This window comes from Epinephelus lanceolatus, chromosome 8 (genome assembly GCF_041903045.1).
Source record: "Epinephelus lanceolatus isolate andai-2023 chromosome 8, ASM4190304v1, whole genome shotgun sequence".
Lineage (NCBI taxonomy): Eukaryota > Metazoa > Chordata > Actinopteri > Perciformes > Serranidae > Epinephelus > Epinephelus lanceolatus.
Window position 1 is genome coordinate 40643053 of NC_135741.1, and position 17866 is coordinate 40660918.

A 17866-nucleotide genomic window follows, 5' to 3' on the forward strand; every position below is an offset into this window, starting at 1 on the left:
CTCTAACCTCAAAACATCAGAATGAAAATGGGTTATATGGGCACACACGAGTCTCCCTTAAACATGAGAAGGCCTGTTCACCATAAGTGTTTTGTTATTTACAATCTATGTACTCCTTTAAATTAAAGCTGTATTTTTTGTCTTTTAAGAAAAAAAGGAAAACCTGCCTATGATGAACAATAAATCTTCTAATACATGTATATACATATACATAACATATTAAAACAGGATTGTTGTGTAACTTAAAATGTTAACTGTGCCTAGTCTGTGCACATCAGATAATTAGGAACATAAACTGTAAAACAAGAAACCAAGGTATATAAGGATGATATCATAACTCTCACATTGACACAGTTTTCAACTACCCTATATGCTTGAACAGTATAAGTGAATTCCTGAAATTCTCTTATGGCTTTAGGTTTTAGTATGCCACCCCAAGATTTTTAGTGTCTCCATCTGCACCTCTATGGAATATTTTTGCGGGCTGTCTATGTGTGACTAAATGTATATTGATATGTTCTCTGAATATGATTTTCCACAAGGTAAATATCAAGTCTCAGATGTTGGAGTGTCCTTGAATTTACCATCAAGGTGATGACCCTGCTTGTAGCAGCAATGCCATATGATGCTAACGCAGCTTTAAAAGAATACATAAACAAAGCGGACTAAATGTTCCAGATGTATTGCCTACCTGAAGCAACCTTCATGTCTCAGTACATGTTGTATCTCTACCCTCCCCTATTTGTTCCTTCCCTCTGCCCTACCTTTGCTGAAGTAGCTCTTGCGGATGACGTCCAGGTGCTTGGGCCTGTCATCCATGGTGAAGTATCGCTGGTGGTGGATATCTGGGGCACGAAGCAGCTCTCTGGGCCCGGCTGGCTTCACCTGCTCTGCCTTCAGGGCAATGGCTTGCTCCAGCAGGCCCAGGTTCCCTCGGGTTATGTCGAACATCTCTGACTCGTCCGTCACCGTGGAACGCTGCGACAGGCTGTCGTCATCATCTCGCTCGTCGTCCCCATCCACATCATCAAAGTCTCTCTCCTCCGACCTATCTGATCGCACCTCGATGATGTCGGGAGAGGCAGAGGACACGGCTTTGTGGATTTTATAGTTCTCACCTCTAAGGCTGGAAATGTAGTCCTCCAGCGGACTGGCCCTGTGGGAGCTGTAGCTTAAAGGAGGGCTGGCCTTGTAGTTTTGAAGTGAGCTAGGTTTATGAGAATCATATTTGTGGAGTGGACTGGCTCTGTTGGTGTTGTAGTTTTCGAGGGGACTGGCCCTGTGTGAGTTGTAGTCCTCCAGAGGACTGGCCCTGTGGTCTTCAGCCTTATTATGTGTTCCCTGAGCTGCTGCGTTGCTGGTGATGGTGCGGATGGCAGTTGGCACATCAGATATGGGCAGAATGTGGTTTGCCTCCCTGTGGTCCTCTTCATCTTTCTCCTCATCCTCCTCTTCTTCTGCTAGAGTGCCCTGCCCCTGATGCGCTGGCGCTGCCATCTCTTCCTCCTCCTCCTCCTCCTCCTCCTCCTCATCATCATCTTTGATCTGTTCGTGGTGGACATCTTCGGTCAGATATTGGTGGTTCTCCTGGCTCACGCTGTTGCTCCAATCTGGGCACTCTCCTTTCTCATCTTCTACCTTCTCCTCCAACTCCTCCTCCTCCACTTCAGCTGCCTCCTTCGGCAGGACAGATGACTCTTCCGGTGTTTGAACTCTGTGTGCCACCTCCTCCTGTTCCTCCTCCCCCTCATTCATGTTCTCCTTCTGCTCGTCCTTTACTTCTTCACCCTGTTCCGCCGCCACAGTGACATCCTCCTGAGTCTCCACAGCAACGGGCAGCTGAGGGGCCACAGTTGGAGCAGTGCTGTTGGAGACTCGGCCGAGGTGGAGGAGAGAGTTGGCCACCTCTTCTGCACTCTGGGAGGGAGACTGACACTCCTTGGTTGCAGGTGGCGCTGCTCCAAGCTCAGGCTCGATGATTACACACTCCTCTTCTGTGGAAACAGAGATGAAGAGGTCAGAGCTGTGACACAGAGGAAAAAGTGAGTCATGCAGTGAGCGAAAGCTATTGTCAGCAATGTCTTTATCATCACTGGCGTCACCTTTCTGCCTGCTAAGTCATTCACTGTGAAGTAAAAGCACCTGCCGTGACAGAGTGTGTCCATGTAAAGCAGCCTGTACAGGCAGAAAAAAACTCACTCACAAAGTCCCCTACTGCTCATTAGGAGGAATGGCAACTTATCTCCTGTAATATTGGAGACCAGTGTAGGGACTTTTTTCCATCTTTTGTAACGGCACTTCTCAATGATTTCAATTATTTTCTTTACTACAGCATCCAGCAAACACTTGGCTATGTTAGTGAACATTCTCTAAATGCTAACTGTAAATGATGTCACAATCATTTATAAATAATTTATAAACTGACTCTCATTTATAAATTGTATACCACCAACAAAGAGTTTCACAAGTTAAGACATACACAATAAAGGTTAAGATTAAAATTAATCCTAACTGTTGATTGAAGGAAACCTTAAAGGGGACCTATTACGTTCATTTTCAGGTTCAGAGTTGTAATTTGGGTTTCTACTGAAACATGCTCATATGCTGAATGCCTGAAAAACATGACTGTATGACTGTAACAGGACATGTTCCAGCAGGAATATGATCCGAACAACATCGGCTACCAAGGTGGCATTATATGTATATATGACATAAAATAAGGAAGCACAACAGGTCCCCTTTAAACAAAGAACTGTAAATAATGCATGTGTGTTTTGAATTTACCACTTAAAAACAGTTGTTTTTCTCAGGAGGAGCTTTCCAAAAACATTTGGAAAAAAAAAACAGAAAAAGAAGAAGAGAAAGAGAAAGAGAAAAAATACCCTGATGATGTCATAGTTACGTTATTGAGTTAACTGGGCATTTCAGAAGCAGGGATGTAATGAGAGACAGTATTAAGTTGCATTATGGGAAATGTAGAATTTAGTATTTTTGGAGCTTGAACCATACAAGAGACTTATAATCAGGATGTTTCTGTCCCTGCTGCTTCAATTTTTGACCAGTCTTTGACAGAAGTAATTTAGTCGTCCGCCCAGACTTGGCTTGGGAACTGAAGGGGTCGCTCGCTCAGGTCCACGTACATACCAAGTGCGGAGTGTGGACTGGTAGCTGGAGGGGTGCCAGTTCGCCTCCTAGCACTACAAAGGTGCCCTTGAGCAAAGTGCTGACCCCCAACTGCTCTGGGCGCCTTTTTATGGGCAGTCCCTTCGCTCTGACATCTCTCCATTGATGCATGTATACTGTTTGTGTTCGGATCTGTGTGTGTGTGTGTGTGTGTAATGTGTAAAAATAACAGCAAGTGGGAAAAAAAAGTATTTCCTCACAGGGATTTATAAAGTATATCTTCTTATCTCTTTCTTATTTTTTTTATCTATCTTGTGTGAATTTAGTTGTAATAGACCTTATTTCACCAGTGAAGAAGAGGCAAAGATGACTGCTTGTCTAAAGCAGGGGAAGCTTACCTTCATCAGCTACAAGTGTGTTCTCCTCCTTCTGATATGTCTCTTCTTCTTCTTCTTCTTCTTCTTCCCTTCCCTCTTCCTCCTCCATCTGTATTATCTCCTCCTGTCCATTTGTCTGTCCATCCTCCATCAGGTACTCTGTCACCTCCTCTGTCACCTCCTCTGTCTCCTCCTCCACAGCTGCCTCCCTCGCTTCATCCTCCGCCTCCTCCTCCTCCACCTCCTTGGTCTCTCCTGCTTTCTCTCCGTCTTTCTCTACGTCACCCTCAGCCTCACTGCTGGCATCACTCTCTGCGCTGAAGCCCTCATCCAGGGCCAGTTTCAGGGGGTGGGACTTCCTCTTGGAAGCAGGCCGCTCTGTTTCCTGCTCTTGCTCCTGCTCAGCCTCTGCTTCCTCTAGACGGCGCTTTCTGGCTATGGGGCATCCCAGAATGCTAATGCAGGAAAAGAAAGACAGAGATGGAGAAAGAGAGATCATGAATAGCAAACAGGGTTGTAATCACAAGTCACAAACACACTTACCTAATAAAACCTCATGCACCTCATCATGTCCATGAGTGACTTTAAGCAGCATGATGGAGGGTGTTTGTGCGTTTTGACATGAAGAAGGATGGAGTGGTTCTTTCAGCAAAGAGCATAAGTCAACACATGGCCTAGGGGGGCGCCATGCCGGCTCATTCAGAAATCACAACCAATCTCAGCCAATTGACTGGAACGTTTAATGAACAACTTGTACGGAGAGGCGGGCAGGCGAGGCAGTGGAGGGTGAAATCCAATAAACTCCCTCTTACTCTCACCTGGGAGATGCCGAGGGAGATTGAGGGACGATCTATAAACAAAGTGCATCTGAAATTGCCTGCCGAACGAATACACATGTAAACAGATAGCTAATATCTGCCCCTCAATAAAGAGGAGTCACAAGCCAGTGAGCTGCCCCGAGTCTCACAAGGTCTCTGAGGGCGAGTGACGCGGACGAGGAGGGAGGGAGAATTAAGCTTGAATAAAACCTGAAGAAATCATATTTCACTGCTGTCCATTGAAAACTTTATTGCTTTAGTTTAGATTTCGAGGTTTTTGGGCGATCTGAAAAACAGCTATTCTCTGATTATTTAATCTCAAGCTCTAAACATTTACATTTTAACATTACTGGTGTTTTATTATCTCTCTCTCTATATATATATATGTATATATATATACATTTATATATAACATGAATGAACTGCTTGTTTTTAACCCTTTAACATTTGCTGTCCATACTTACTTTTGCGAAGAGGCAAATCTAATCGCAGCAGCTCCGCAAAAAATCTAAACTGTTTTTTTTCTTAACTGCTTTATTTTAGTCTAAGTTTTTGACTTGAACTGACCTTACTCTTTACTACAACCTTGATGTTATTTTTTTTTTTTTACATGACTGCAGTGATATTTCATTTTTAATCAAGCTAAAAAATCTGGACTGCACAACACTGAGGGAAAGATATAAGCAGTGCCATTCTCATGTTATGGTAAATATGAAGCTATTGCCAGCAGCAGGTTAACTTATCTTAGCATCAAGACTGGAAACAGCAAGCCTGGCGGTGACTTCCTGAAGCCTTGTCCTAACTGTGCATGACATGATGAGGGACCAAGAAATAGTCCAGTACAGAAGTCCCCATAAAAACACATTTTTACACTTTGGTTTTTGTGTGGATTAAATGAGCTGTAACATGTGAGATGGAGGATTTTGTTACCTCTGGACAGAGCTAGAGAGTCAGTTTTTACAGTAAGCTATGCTAACTGGCTGCTGGGTGTACCTTCATAATTAGCAAACAGACTTGAGAATGGTATTGATCTTATCATCTAACGCTCGGCACAAAAGCAAATCAAGTGTATATCCCATAATGTTGAAATATTCCTTTAAAAATATCAAGCTCTCACGTGGTATTTTCCACAAAAGCAGATGCTGTGAGGCAGAGAGGATGAGGAGGACAGACAGACAGAGAAGAAGGACAGACAGAGGGTGGGTTTATAATCTGCCCTACCTTCTGTGTCGTGAGTATCTCCCACTGATATGGCCAGAGCCATTGCATCCAGGGGTGGGGCAGCTGGATGGGATGGATGGAGGTTAGAGATTATGTTTAAGACACGGTGCATTTTAGTCCCTATGCAGAAGCAATGATAACCGCGGGCCATAAACAGAGTAAATTAAGATAAACAAAGCAAAGCAAAGACATGCAAACTGAGCACACATGTCACACAAATGCACATGCACAAAGATATGTATCCCTCCCACCCCATCCGTCCAACAGACACACATAATGCATGAATGCAGGTGGCATCAAGCCGGGGAGAACATAATATTGTATGTCGTACATCAACCCTGGCCTATATCCTGTTACTATGAGCGATAAGGATCAGCCGAGACCTGCTGTAATTTCCCCTGCTCTGCTCTCCTCACCAGTCATCATCATCAGGCCTTGCTCTCTCTCCCCCTCTCCTCTGATTCAGGTTGCTATGACCCCTCAGGACGGCTCATTTCAATTCTCATTAACTTCCCCCAGCAATTGCCCTTTATTACTCCAATTATCCTTATTATTAATTTCACTTATTAAAAAATGCTGCATTTGCATTTTAAATGAGGCACACTCTGCCCTCCCTACTGTTTTTTTCCCACTTAATCCAGAAACCAAAAGGCTTTTTTTTTTGGAGTGTTGCGCTCAGATCGATGCTCGGAGGTGAAGTGTGACAAAATGAGAGAGGATGAAAAAAATAATTTAGAAGGGGGAGAGGACAATGGGCTTCATGACAAGTGAGGCCCTGAGAGCTGCTGCCTTGGTTGTAAAGGGGAAGAGAAGAGGAAGGTAGAGTAACAGAAAAACAAAAACACTGCCCCTCACCATCCCCTCTCCTCATGCTGTATCCTTCGAATGGATTGCAAAAAGATCATATGCCCCTTTCATTGCATCTACTGTATGTGTTCATAGCAGGAAATAGCAAAAGGCTGTGAGAAATCAATAGCAGCCTGTTGGAGGCACTGACCATGAGCTGAGAAGTGCTGATGATAAGAAATAAAAAATATATATATATACTGTATCATCTAAAGAGGCACTGATAGTGAGTCTACGAGTGCCGGCGGGTGCTCTACGGTGCACATAAAAGAACTTTATGAAAGGGATTTGCACAAAGATGAAGGTGTTTCCTTACCTCAGCTCTTGTCCTACGAGCTCAATAGGAACTGAGGGAAAGGGGGAGTGAAAAAGGGGGGGAGGAGAAGAAAGACACAGAGAGGGAGAACAAAGGTGAACGACTGCTCAGAAAGCTGCGCTGCTGCTAAAAAGAAACTCAGATCAATAAATCACAAATGCATACGAATCCCACGAGGCTTCCTCATAGAGGCTTACACACTGCTGACTGCATGATCAGGAGAGAAAGAAAAAAAAAAACACCACCTACACACTCATGAGCTCACATACAAACACACACACACACATCTACATGCAAACATACACACATACAAACACATGTTCACAAAGGTGAGCGGAAAACAAACAGGAGTGTAAGCACTGGCCTGCGCAAACATGCTGTATGAATAACACACACACACAAAGGCCAATGCGAAAGCATTCACACAGAGGAGAAAACCTAAATCAGCCAAATTGCATTGTGCTGTTCAGGAAAAAAGTGACAATTATATGCAGACTTCAGCAATAAAACATGATTAATTGTTGCACTTTAGTTATCATAATTGGCAAAATGAAATTAAAAGGAAAACTGCCTTCATCAGTAGAAAACAGCACTTCTTTCAGGGACAACTTATAGTAATTGCCTTCAAAACATAAATCAAGCTCTGCTCACAAACAACACACACACACACACACACACACACATTGCTCTCAGCTGGCTATAGGCATCGATTGGGAGTTGAGCGATAGAATGAGTTTGGAGAAATATCCTATTTTCATTTGGAGTAAACGAGAAAACAATACCATCCTGGAGAATTCAGTTTGGGCTCCGGTATCACATGCATTAATCACATGTCAGAAAGACCGCGGGTATCAAGATACACTAAGAGCGTAGAAAAATACACACACTAACACACACACAATGTTGACGAGTGTGTGTGCAACATCTCGGTTTCTCAGTCTTTCATCATGCTGTTGGAATGACTGGACGCCTTCCTGCGCTCTGAACGCCCTGTGAACTGTTTTTCTGCTGTCTCGCTTCTAAACACCAAACACACACACACACACTTGTACACACACACACAAACACATGAAGAAACACACACACATATCAATATGTACAGTACATACACACAAATATGAGGACAACACACTAAAAATCACATAAACACACACTGATAGACACTGTCTTTACACTGTGTTTATGTCACAAAAATAGCTGTATATGGATTATACAACAAGGGGGTGGTTTCTGAAATAGTTAGAAATCATCTAAAGTGCTCCCTTTTCTGTGTTCTATGTCTTTCTGATACCACTTTTCTCATTATGTGTATATATGTATAAGTTTAGCTGCTTACAAAATATGCAAAGCAACATACTTAAACCATGTACATAAAACCATCAAATAATGAAGCTTGGCTTGTACTAAGTCTAAATTAAAAAAAGAAGAGAAGAAGGCCCAGATGAGAATAAAGTTGGTATGAAGTGTTATAATGTAATTATAACTCTTTGTATCATATTGCATAATACTGCAGAAGGTCCAGATGTAAATACAGTTGAGAGAACATTATTACTAGTGTTTAGCTGAATGCTTGGGTGAAACGAGTGTCTGGTACAGCTGCGGCTTCATCTTGCACTGACCAAAGAATCCGATGAAAACAGATTAAACACTATCCAGGATGAACTTAAGAATGTCAGTATATTGACAATGTTTTAGTGGTGTGACGTTTATGGCGAAATGTATCAACCCTGTAACGGGAAAAACTGCTATTCATATGGGGAATGAATGAGTATTAGACTTTGTGCGTGTGTGTGTGTATATGTGTGTGTATATGTGTGTGTGTGTGTGCGCAAAGGAAGCACCTTTAGTTGACAGGGCTTGACATGACAGAGAGAAATGACACTCACCTCTGATTCCCTTGGACCGAGTGCGAGTTCGCTTGTCGTCACCCTCTACACTCATCTAGGATGGAGAGAAGAGGACAAAAAAAAGAGAAAGTGAGAGAGGAGAAGAGAGTGTGTAGAGGAGGAAACCGAAAAGACAAAGGAGACCACCAGTGGTAATTTCTCAATGCTCTCACTATATTCCACCACACATCCACAGGTAATCGTCTTTCCTCTGCTTCAAAAGACCTGCTATAATAACCCTCACTCAGAATGTTCCCATTGAAACACACCAAAGGTAACACTGACACAAAGAGACGATCGTATCTTTAATTCTCGCTAAACATCGCTCCCTCATCCCCTCCTCACCCGTCGTTATCTCTCCCCACCAAAAAATAAAAACATACTGAGGCTTCCATCCTGCTCACTTCATCAAACAAGAAGCAGAAATAAAAGCCACGTGGTATGGAAAGGAAAACAAACCCTGTTGTTCAAGCTACTTTTTAAATCCCCTCCCCACACACACCTCCCCTCACTCTCCCTGTAATTTCCTGCACCTGAATGGCACACATGATTGTACACTGTGCAGAGGCAACAGGCAGTCCCTCTGTTTACAGGGGCCACGGCCCTGACAATCCTAACTATGCTGAATGTAAAAATAAAGCAAAAACACACAGGCTGCTAAAAAGCCACCGTAATAACCCTTTTAAGATGAGAATAGTGTGTGTGTGTGTGTGTGTGTGTGGTGCCCGCTGCTTACTCCTGGCTCTGCTTTTAAGCCACAAAGGAGCAGGTGTTAACCCTGCTGCCTCGTACACACACACACACACACACACACACACACACACACACACACTCACAGACATGTATTGACCCTCGGCCACACCTCCTGAGCACTACCTCTCCATGCTCAGCGCTGCTCTCAGTGCACTCTAAAGCTATCAGATGCTTTTTAAACACAATGGAGCCATTAGCTTTGATTACTGGACTGTTTTTTTCTTTTTTTTTTGTATATCGCAGGTCTCCCGTCTTTCTCTCTTTCTATCTCACACTTCCTCCCTCCTGTACATCCCCACCTCCCCTCCAAACCAACCCCTTTATCCCCCCAGTTGCCTACACCTCCCCTCTCCTTGCCCAGGCACTTAGCTGCTTTGTTGCTTCTCTATAGTCAAGTTGGCACCGCCACAGTGGGATTCAAACACGGGGGCCTTGTTTCTCTTCTTCTTTTTCCCTCTCCCTCTCTCTATTTGGCAATGCCCCTTTCCTGCTAATAGACTACTTGTGAAAAGAAGGAGGGAAAGAGGGATGAGAGGAAGATGAAGCACGCTGTTGTTGTTGTTGTTAAGGGCTGTGCTTCATTCATTAGCGTCTAGTGTTTGGCCGGAGGTACAGGTGCAGGCGCAAGCCCCTCCCTTCCTTGGCCTGCTCCTCTCTCTCTCTGCTTCTCTCTCTCTCTCTCTCTCTCTCTCTCACTCTGTCTGTCTGTCTGTCTGTCTCTCTCACCGCACTTTTGATCCAGCGCTGTTAATGTAGAAGTCGTGCAACAAGCAGCGGCGTTGTGCCCTGCCTGAAGGGAGTAGTTGACTCCTTCTGTGCTCCAGTCACAGTACGATGTGGGAAGAGGAGCAGATGAGTGTGCAGTGAAGAGTCTTCTGTATGTGTGTGTGTGTGTGTGCGTGCTCTGCTTTACACAAGTGAATAGCTGCCTGTGTGTCGTTCAGAGTCCATTTCCTTTCACTTAACTGTCTGTACTTGTTACTATGCCTGTCCAAAATAGCGCTGGGCAATAAATCAATATTACATTGGTATTGTGATATAAGACTAGATATTGTCGTATTTTTTTTGGATATTTTAAGTGCTGTTTTTTCCCTGGTTTTAAAGGCTGCATTACAGTAAAGTGATGTAATTTCTGAACTTACCAGATTGATCCACTGTTCTATTATTTGCCTTTACCCACTTAGTCATTACCAACCCTAAATATTGTTGCAATATCCATACTGAGATATCTGGTCAAAAATATAATTATATTTGATTTTCTCCTTTTTACCCAGCCCTTGTCCAAGAGAAGCAGTGGTGCAATATAAGCACTGTGATTAAGGACCTGTGTACTTGTATACAGATATTTTTGAAAACAGATATTTTTCCCCTTTGTTTAAAAAAAGGATTCCACTAATGCTCGCTGGCATTAGCTGTCATCAGCCGTCTCCCCTCGTCACAAAGGCATTAAAGTGTACAGGCTAATGTTGTCTTTTCTAAAACATCGACTAGAGAACTCATCACCGTTGATTTTCATTTGATATAAGGATGGAGAACCTCACTCAAAGACACAAGTGAAGCTCTGGACATGCTTAAGTTTTCCTTCCATTCCTCATCAACAACAGGTTCACTCTAGAAAGTGTCCTGCCATCTAATGGCTCAAACGGTCCTGATCCAAAAACTGTGGTTTTTCGCTCACAATTAAAACAATGGATGCTGATGTGGAGCAAAAACATTAGGTGCAGCAGAAGGCTCAGTTTGTCCATAAAGTGGTACATCAACACAAATTTTGGGTGTAGTCATTTTACCAAGTAGTATTAACAAAATGTAACCCAGTAATCATCCATTGTTGTTTTTATGTTTCTGCCATTTGCTCATAACACAAAGCAACAATGGGCTAATGTGAATTGAGGAGATGACATCATCGTTTCCCAAATGCTCTATTTTACACATCCACACAGATAAACAGTTACTGAAGTACTGAACTGAAGTTTTTGCATGTGGATGAGAGGCCAAAACATAGAGGAAAATATCCATTTTCAAAAATATATGTAGGCCTAAGTTCAATTTTGAGGTGCCTGTACCTAAATTGTGTGCATTTTTCCAGTCCTCTACATTTCAGAGGGAATCAGTTTTTACTACATTTATTTGATAGCTATATTTCTAGTTACATTACAGATTCTAATTTTCCCCACATTTGACAATCATACTGCTCAACATGTGAAGTAGTAAAGAAACTGCCTTGCCTCCATTAAAATGCAGCTCAGGCATTATGGTAAGCACAGTAATAATCAAATAATATGATATATGATAACACAGCAGTCAAATGGGCAGCGTTTCTGCATAACAAGTACTCGAGTACCTTAGGGTCTACTTCTGCAGTTGCTTGGGGATATGTGGAAAGATTGGGGGTAGCTCATATACTTTGAAAAAAATAAAGCAGAAAATATGGTTAGATTTTTTTTAAATCCACATATTCACGTATTACATCTGAATACCATATGTTGAGTATGCATGAAAACTGATCACCAAGCATGAACTGGGCTGTGGGGGTACACCTGACAAAAAAGGCTGGGGACCAGAGCTAGCATATTCAAATAGCTTCTTTTCTTCTGACCAACAGGTCCAAACCCAGTTTACTATCATATATGACAAAGCAAAGCAAATACTCTGTTGTGAGAAGCTGGTTTCAGGAAATGATTGTAACTGAAGAATGGATTATAAAAAAAGTTGCAGATCAGTGTTCTGGTAATCTTCAAAGTGATTAATCGATTTATTATTTTAACTCCGACACTTTTACTTTAGTCAGATACCAATTCACTTCTCCCAGCTCAGTTGCTGTAAGAAAGTATTGGCATGATACATTAATGCAAACCACAAATACATTACATTTGCATGTTTCACACATATCGTGTCAATATTTCTAAAGTGACATAGTATATGAACTATATGTATATGATTTTGTCATCAGGAGGTGGAGGGGATGGTGAGTGCTGTGATATCTAGGTGAGACATCTTCCAAGCTGCAGACAACTCTTAAAGTGAAAATGTGATTTAGCAAGTCATCGCTGTGATTATAGCGGCTCGAGTCACCAAGGATGGGTGGTTTTAGCAACCTGTCGCTGTTTTTCCAGCAGGGACAGTGCCACAAAAAGCAGTTGTTTTTTACACAAACATCACTGCTTCTCCAGCCGTGATTGTGCCTACAAAATGTTGTATTTGTAGCCAAAATGTGATCTTTTCATAATCATAACCAAGTGTTTTTGTGCCTACACCTAACCACCACACAGCATAGTTAAACATACAGTTTCAATGTATCCACAACATAATTACATGCAAATATAACATAACTGTGGTTTCCAGACACGTACAATGCCAACATCTTTCTAGTGATGTTTTTTTCTGGCGGGTTGCTTCCTTTACCACTAGTAGGGAGTGTGGATGAGCAATGTGTGGAGAAGGACTGTGTATGGGGAAGAATCCAGCGATAAAATAGGTATCATGATACGGGGTTACGGTTCAATATATTGTAATGCTGTTAGCAAGGCAATACATTGCGATTTTTTTCTAATCTAATTTTAAGAGCTAGAGGTGCACCCCTCACAACTCTGCATGTCCCAAACATCCATGCACTTTGTCTTTATGCTAGTGATATGTTGGTGTAAAATGGCTTAAGATAGATTACAACACTGCTATCTAGTGGTCAGGGGTTTAAACACACACTGCCATGAATCTTCGAATGTAAACTGCAAATTACGAATCAATAGTGTTTTTGATAATCGATACAGTACCACAAAACATAATATCACGTTACTCTTGTGTATCGATATTTTCTTACACCCCTAGAGAAAAATAAGGGGGAATTAAGTGGCTATGATATAACTAGAAAAGGGGTTTTGCTGCCGTCTTTTCATCTGCAGCCCTCCTTCTGTAAAAGCACAAGCCACAGGGGTTTCAAACAAATATTCAGCATTCAGTCGCAACACTGAATGCTGATGAATTCAACACTGACCTGTGAATGTGATTTGGAGAGGTAGTGAAGACTAAAAGGTGATAAATCAAATGCTAACATAGGTGGATTTTAGATATACAAAATATGCTGGTGAACCACTTTGCATGATTGAATGTAACTTGACAGGGAAGGAGAGAAAGGGAGAGAGTTATGAGTATAAGTGTGTGTGTGTGTGTGAGAGAATTATGTGTGTTTGTGTGTGTGTGAATGGGACTAAAGCACACATTCCTCCTTCATGAAGAGATTACACACGATACTGTTACGCCTGTACTTTTTCATCCTCCTTCCTTTGCCTCCTCCTTATATTGATAGTCATCGGATGAATCAAAACCTGGACTGAAAAGGGCCCCTATTGCTTTCATGTTTGCGTAACCATAGTTACACACATTTAAATAGGTAAGCACATCTGAGTTCTCCTCTTTTTCCTGTCCCTTTTCTCAATTCCAGCTCATTAAATTTGTATGAACACAAAGTCACAGCGAGTGAATCTAGATGCAGCCAGGCAGGCATTCACTTGATTTTCATAATCTCTTTCAAAGGGTTCTTTTTTAATGTATGTTCAAAACTTGTCCTTTACCTAGTTGTCTGTTAACAAGACTCCTTGAACAGTGTATGTAGGTGGGCCTGCACAGTACCAGCAGTGTCTTATGCACAACAGACGGAAGGAAAAAGAGAAAATGAGAGGAGGTAGTGTGCGTATGCAAGCACTGTACAGTATATGCGTGCATGGTAGCATGTGCATATGTGTGTGCGTCTTGGGGTTTAACTAGTGTGAAATGTGGTGTGGAGCAGCGGAGGAAGAAGAAAAAGAAGGGGGAGGAAGAAGAGGAGGAGGAGGAGGAAGACGTGGCTCATCCCTACAGGCTGTGTTGTACATTATCAATTATGTCCTTCTTTGTGTGCAACGGTCGGTGCAGGAGGGCTCCAGCTCTGCTCGCATTCTGACAGCTCTATGTAAATGGCTGGCTGGGGGCAATGACTTCAGAGAGAAGGTCACCCTTCGTCCCCTGGTGCACATAAATGACTCTTTTATTCATTTTCAGGTTTACAAGAGTAGATGAGGGAAGGAGGGGGTTAAAGTGGGGTGGAGGTTCGGAGAGGGGAGTTGGAGAGGAGCAAACTGGCGACGAAGACTGACATCTCCAAAAATTACCTGCGGACAGCAGCTGCCAATTAGAGGCGCGCTACACAGTTCCCCCCTCGACAGTCAGACCACGCTGCGCAGCCTCCATGTTGGATCACCGCACGCCGAGCCCTTCCACAGTTTCACTTTAATAATTCACACAAGGCAGGGCGGAGTAGTGAGGCGGGAGGAGGGGAGACAGCGTGTTTCTCACTTCATATGCGAAAAGACTGAGCATGTGTGACTGCATAATGGGTCAGATGTGAGTATGTGTGCTGACAGAGGTTTGCCATTTACAGCATGAGTCATCCCGATGTGATTTCAGTGTTCAAGACTAAACATCTTTTCATCTCTAATCCTAAGTTGGTTCCATTCATCTCAGTTTGCTACAAGTCTAAAAAGATAATAAGAAGCTTGTGTGACAGATATCAGAAGTGCCAGGCCAAACAGACGGGGGGCCGCTTCACATGATGTAGTGTTTGAAACCAACGCCTCCCTCTCTTCGGCTCCCTCAGCAGCAGAAATCAAACCAAATCAATAAAAGTCATCTCTTCAGATGAACCTGAGCCATCACAGGGAAGCAAAACTACTTTTACTGGGCCCAGGGGAAAACAACCCCACCCCACCCCACCCCACCCCCACTCCTCTCTCTTTCAATCTCTCCTCAATCCCTCCATCTCTTTGTTGAGTGTCACACTCTGAGTTGTGATGCACAGGGAAAAAAGGACCAGATGTTTTCAGAATGGAGAATTAACCTTGAAATGGTGGCAATTTGGGTCAGAAGTTTTAGACTGAAGAAAGAGAGGTTTAGGATGGCAGAGAGGGTTAAAGAAAGGAAAAGAGGTGGTAGAAGAGAGTGTTTTTCTACTCTGCTGATAAGGCGGAATATCATGGACAAAAAAGTATGAGCAGCTCAAGGACATCCTTTTGAGTTTCTTTTTTTGATTGTGTTTCAATACAAAAAAAATCCTGTGAAGTGAACTCAGCAGCGGGAAAACGCTGAGCTGTGCCATGCTGAGCTTTACTAAACTGAACTAAGCTGAGCGGGGCAGAGGCAGAGGATGGGCAGGGCCAAGCGGGAGATTTGATGTGCTGTTTGATTCATGTTTTTCTGTCCAGCGTGGCCATCAACCACCCTCCCCCCAACACACACACACACACAAACACACACAGCCTGCCTCTTTCTCCATCCTCCCCTCCCCTCCCTCTGCTTCCACCCTTTTTTAACTTTCCCCGCTGAGTTAGGGATTGGGGAAATGCCCAGGAAGCAGAATCAGGTTGGAAGGCGGGTGTGGTGAAGAGGGATGGTGAGGGGTTGGGGGGAGGGGCCGCAGGGGTCTTGTCACTCACCATGATTGGTCGACGGCTCTGCAGTCTCTGGGAGGCCTGGCAGCGGCTGCTGGTCCTCTCGCCTCGTGTCCACCGCTGGTTCACCAGCTCGCCCCGAAACTCATTTTCTAGAAAGAGAACAAACAGGGAGGTGGGACCAAAGGGGAAGGGAAGAGCGAGGAGGAGGGGGGGGTGTAAGATTTTGGGAGGAAAACGAAGGAAAGGGGGGGGGGGGGGGGGGGGGGGGGGTTGTCATATGAAATCAACAGCATCAGCACCAATGGATGGGGCAGCAGTTTAGATAAAGAAAGGAGGGGGAGGGTGGGGGTGCTACTTTGAGGGAAGGTCGGGGCACTCGAGCATGCTGCAGACACTCCTTTATTAACTAAAGGAACAGTGTGTATGCTTTATGTACACACACGCACACACACACACACACACACACACACACACACACACACACGCACACACACACACAGAGGCATGGTTAAGTGCCCCAGCTGGGGTCCCTGTCAGTCTGCTATTAGAATCAATCAAATTTGCGCATTTTTATCGAGCTTTTCAGGGTGCATATATAAGCGAATGGGGGATGGGCGTTGTGAGAGGAGAGGGGGTGAAGAATGGTCAGTAAATAATGAATCATACATAAATCAAGCCTCTTTTTTCTCCCCCTCTCTCCCCTTTTTTTCATCAAGGTAATAGCTCTTCACTTCATCTTCCTGATCGGCCAGGAGAAACACACTAAATCTATCACAAATCCCTTTCCCATTCTTCCTTCTCTCAGAGAAGAGATGCGGATGTTGGAGGGTGTTAAATGCAAAACAAGAGACTTTTCCTAACAGTCAAGGTGGTCGTACCCCCCCCCCCCCCCCCCCCGAAGTTCAGGGAGAGTGCAGAGTATTTTTCTATGAATGCCCAAGGCTGAACTTTTCAACTAGCGTAGCTGTAAGACACTTGAGCTGCAAGACTCCAAAACAAGCGGATGTCGCTCCCTCGCTCCGCTCTCTTTTTATGCACCGCTGAGCTGGTACAGTGAAATGTGATTCTTTTTCTGATGTATCTATCTATCTATCTATCTATCTATATATATATATATCTATAATATCCATACCCTTTAGCGTTCACCTTTATATGGATTGCGCGTCTTTGCAGCAGGCAGCAGAATGCTGTGAAAGAGTGCCCTTGAGTTTATAGTGACTCCTTTTCTGTATGTGCCAACTACTGTATGTGTCTGTCCTTAACATCTCGGAGGAAATTAAACTCAAACAGACCAAGGTTTGGGTCAGGGCACTCTGAATCCACTCTATTGAAAATGTAAATTAAAGCTGCAATATTGTGGGAGAGTAATCATTCACAAATCACGGTTTATGCAGTGAAAATTCAAGGCAAAATATTCTAATTAGAATTTTAAAACTGAATGAAAGTTTCAAAGTTAAAATGATTGCTGTGATATAGCTCTTTCAAATCACATGCAGGGGTCTTGAGAGGCAGCAAAACATAAACCTCTATACGTGAACTTGGGTCTCCCTAATCCCTGGCCTTTGTAGAGTGCAAAAAGAAGAACTGCCCATCTGATTTTCTCCTATCTATTATCCCTTCCTTTTCATCTGTCTTGTTGTTGCTTTCAAAGATACAGTGGCAGTTATTTCTCTGCACATACTGTCCTGTACGTGAACCCATGGTGTGTGCAAAGTGCACACTAAAAGCAACAGTCGGTGAGACAACAAAAGGCTGCATGTCCGTATCTAAGGGGACCCAACGGAGACCAGCCCCCCCCCCCAGCACCACTACTCCACAGCCTCCATCAAACTCCCTGCTATCCCCCCTCCAAGCCCATCCCTACTTTGCCCATTACGTGCAAACCCCCGGAAAGCCCAGCCAGCACTCTTTGCAAAATGCTTGTTTATCAACTTTCACTCCGCCCTCAGGAAAAAAGTGATTACAACAGCAATACTGTTTGTCTGCATCTCTATCTCCGTCTCTCTGTCTCAGCTCTCTCTGTCTCAACGCATACAAAAACTCGCTTTTTTTTCCTCTCGTTTTTTCCCCCCTCTTTTAAAGTGAAGTGAAGTGAGCATCCGTC

At 43.5% G+C, this 17866-nt stretch overlaps 1 protein-coding gene across 6 annotated transcripts in view; it reads right to left on the reverse strand.

Moving 5' to 3' along the window:
* myt1b (myelin transcription factor 1b) overlaps positions 1-17866 on the reverse strand; it is a 147338-nt gene that overhangs the window by 21801 nt on the left and 107671 nt on the right. For 5 of the 6 annotated variants that reach the window (XM_078170297.1, XM_033627892.2, XM_078170299.1 and 2 more), the window contains 6 exons: positions 15805-15911; positions 8588-8642; positions 6702-6732; positions 5540-5602; positions 3522-3955; positions 765-1994 (listed from right to left, as the gene is read on the reverse strand). In XM_078170297.1, coding sequence (XP_078026423.1) covers positions 765-1994; positions 3522-3955; positions 5540-5602; positions 6702-6732; positions 8588-8642; positions 15805-15911 — 1920 coding nt within the window. Of the gene's footprint in view, positions 1-764; positions 1995-3521; positions 3956-5539; positions 5603-6701; positions 6733-8587; positions 8643-15804; positions 15912-17866 lie in introns of those variants that run through there. The other variant, XM_078170296.1, reaches the window with a different exon arrangement.